The sequence below is a fragment of the Aplysia californica genome, unplaced genomic scaffold (assembly GCF_000002075.1).
Source record: "Aplysia californica isolate F4 #8 unplaced genomic scaffold, AplCal3.0 scaffold01176, whole genome shotgun sequence".
NCBI classification, from domain to species: domain Eukaryota; kingdom Metazoa; phylum Mollusca; class Gastropoda; order Aplysiida; family Aplysiidae; genus Aplysia; species Aplysia californica.
Genome location: NW_004798446.1, coordinates 156692 through 157642, shown reverse-complemented (window position 1 = coordinate 157642; position 951 = coordinate 156692). Strand labels below are relative to the sequence as shown.

General features: G+C 41.4%; 1 protein-coding gene across 1 annotated transcript in view; it reads left to right on the top strand.

The window, feature by feature from the left end:
• Positions 1–700: 700 nt before the first annotated feature.
• LOC101847923 (sodium- and chloride-dependent glycine transporter 1) overlaps positions 701–951 on the top strand; it is a gene marked incomplete at its 5' end in the record, with an annotated part of 16529 nt that continues 16278 nt past the window's right edge. Inside the window, 1 exon segment of the mRNA XM_013090202.1 lies at positions 701–818. Within this exon segment, the coding sequence (XP_012945656.1) occupies positions 701–818 (118 nt within the window).

The following is a 951-nucleotide window of genomic DNA, read 5'->3' as shown; positions in this document are numbered from 1 at the left end:
GTGGCCCAAAAGGGCTGGAGAGAGTATTTGCGTGGCAATGAAACAGTTTCGAGTTCTGTGCACACTGCTCAAATCTATATAATCTCATTTTTTGGCCAATGTCTAAGGGTCTACGGGTGAATTTGACGGCCACAATATTACCAAACATGTCCCCGTCGTTTTATGCAAGAAAAATTCTGAAATTGTGCACACTGAGCCCAAAAATGTGAAATTATACGATTTTGTTCATTTTAACAAAGAATGAAAAAGGAAAATAATCAGAAATTATGCAAAAAATGATCAAATTTTGCTAAATTATGCGTGGTGCATAAAACCATGGGGTCAGCCAAACTACGTGAGGGAAGCAATGACTATTTGGTTGCCTTTAAGCACAATGGAGCTATCCCGAAACATGCTGTTTTGAGAAAATCGAAGGTAAAGTTTTTGCACCTTGTTCAGTTTCTTTAAAAAAAAAGAGCTCTCTATAACCAAACAAATGTACACAGCAATGAAACCAAACTTATCAGATAGGTAGGCCAATGCCCACCTTTGGTGTAGGTCAAGATTTCTGGAAACCCCTGAAATCTGGGTTAGCCCGCTTGTCCTTAAAAGCGACCATTTGATTATGAAGAAGCTTCGCCCCTGCATGTGATTGTCTTGTAAAGGTTGCCGTTAGAGCAGGTTCGACTGTATTCCTTTTTTCTTCTCTGTATTCCCTCAGACTCTGGAGAGAGGTAACTGGGGCGGGAAGCTGGACTTCCTCCTCTCCGCTGTCGGTTACGCTGTAGGTCTGGGTAATGTCTGGCGATTCCCTTATCTGGCCTACAGAAATGGAGGAGGTGAGTGGCCGCTTGTTGGTTTGTTTGTTTGTCTTTCTGATTGTTTTATTTGTTTGTTTGTTTGTTTGCTTAATTATGTTTTTGAATACACCCCCTCTCCTCTTCTCTCTCTCTCTCTCTTTCTCTCTCTCTC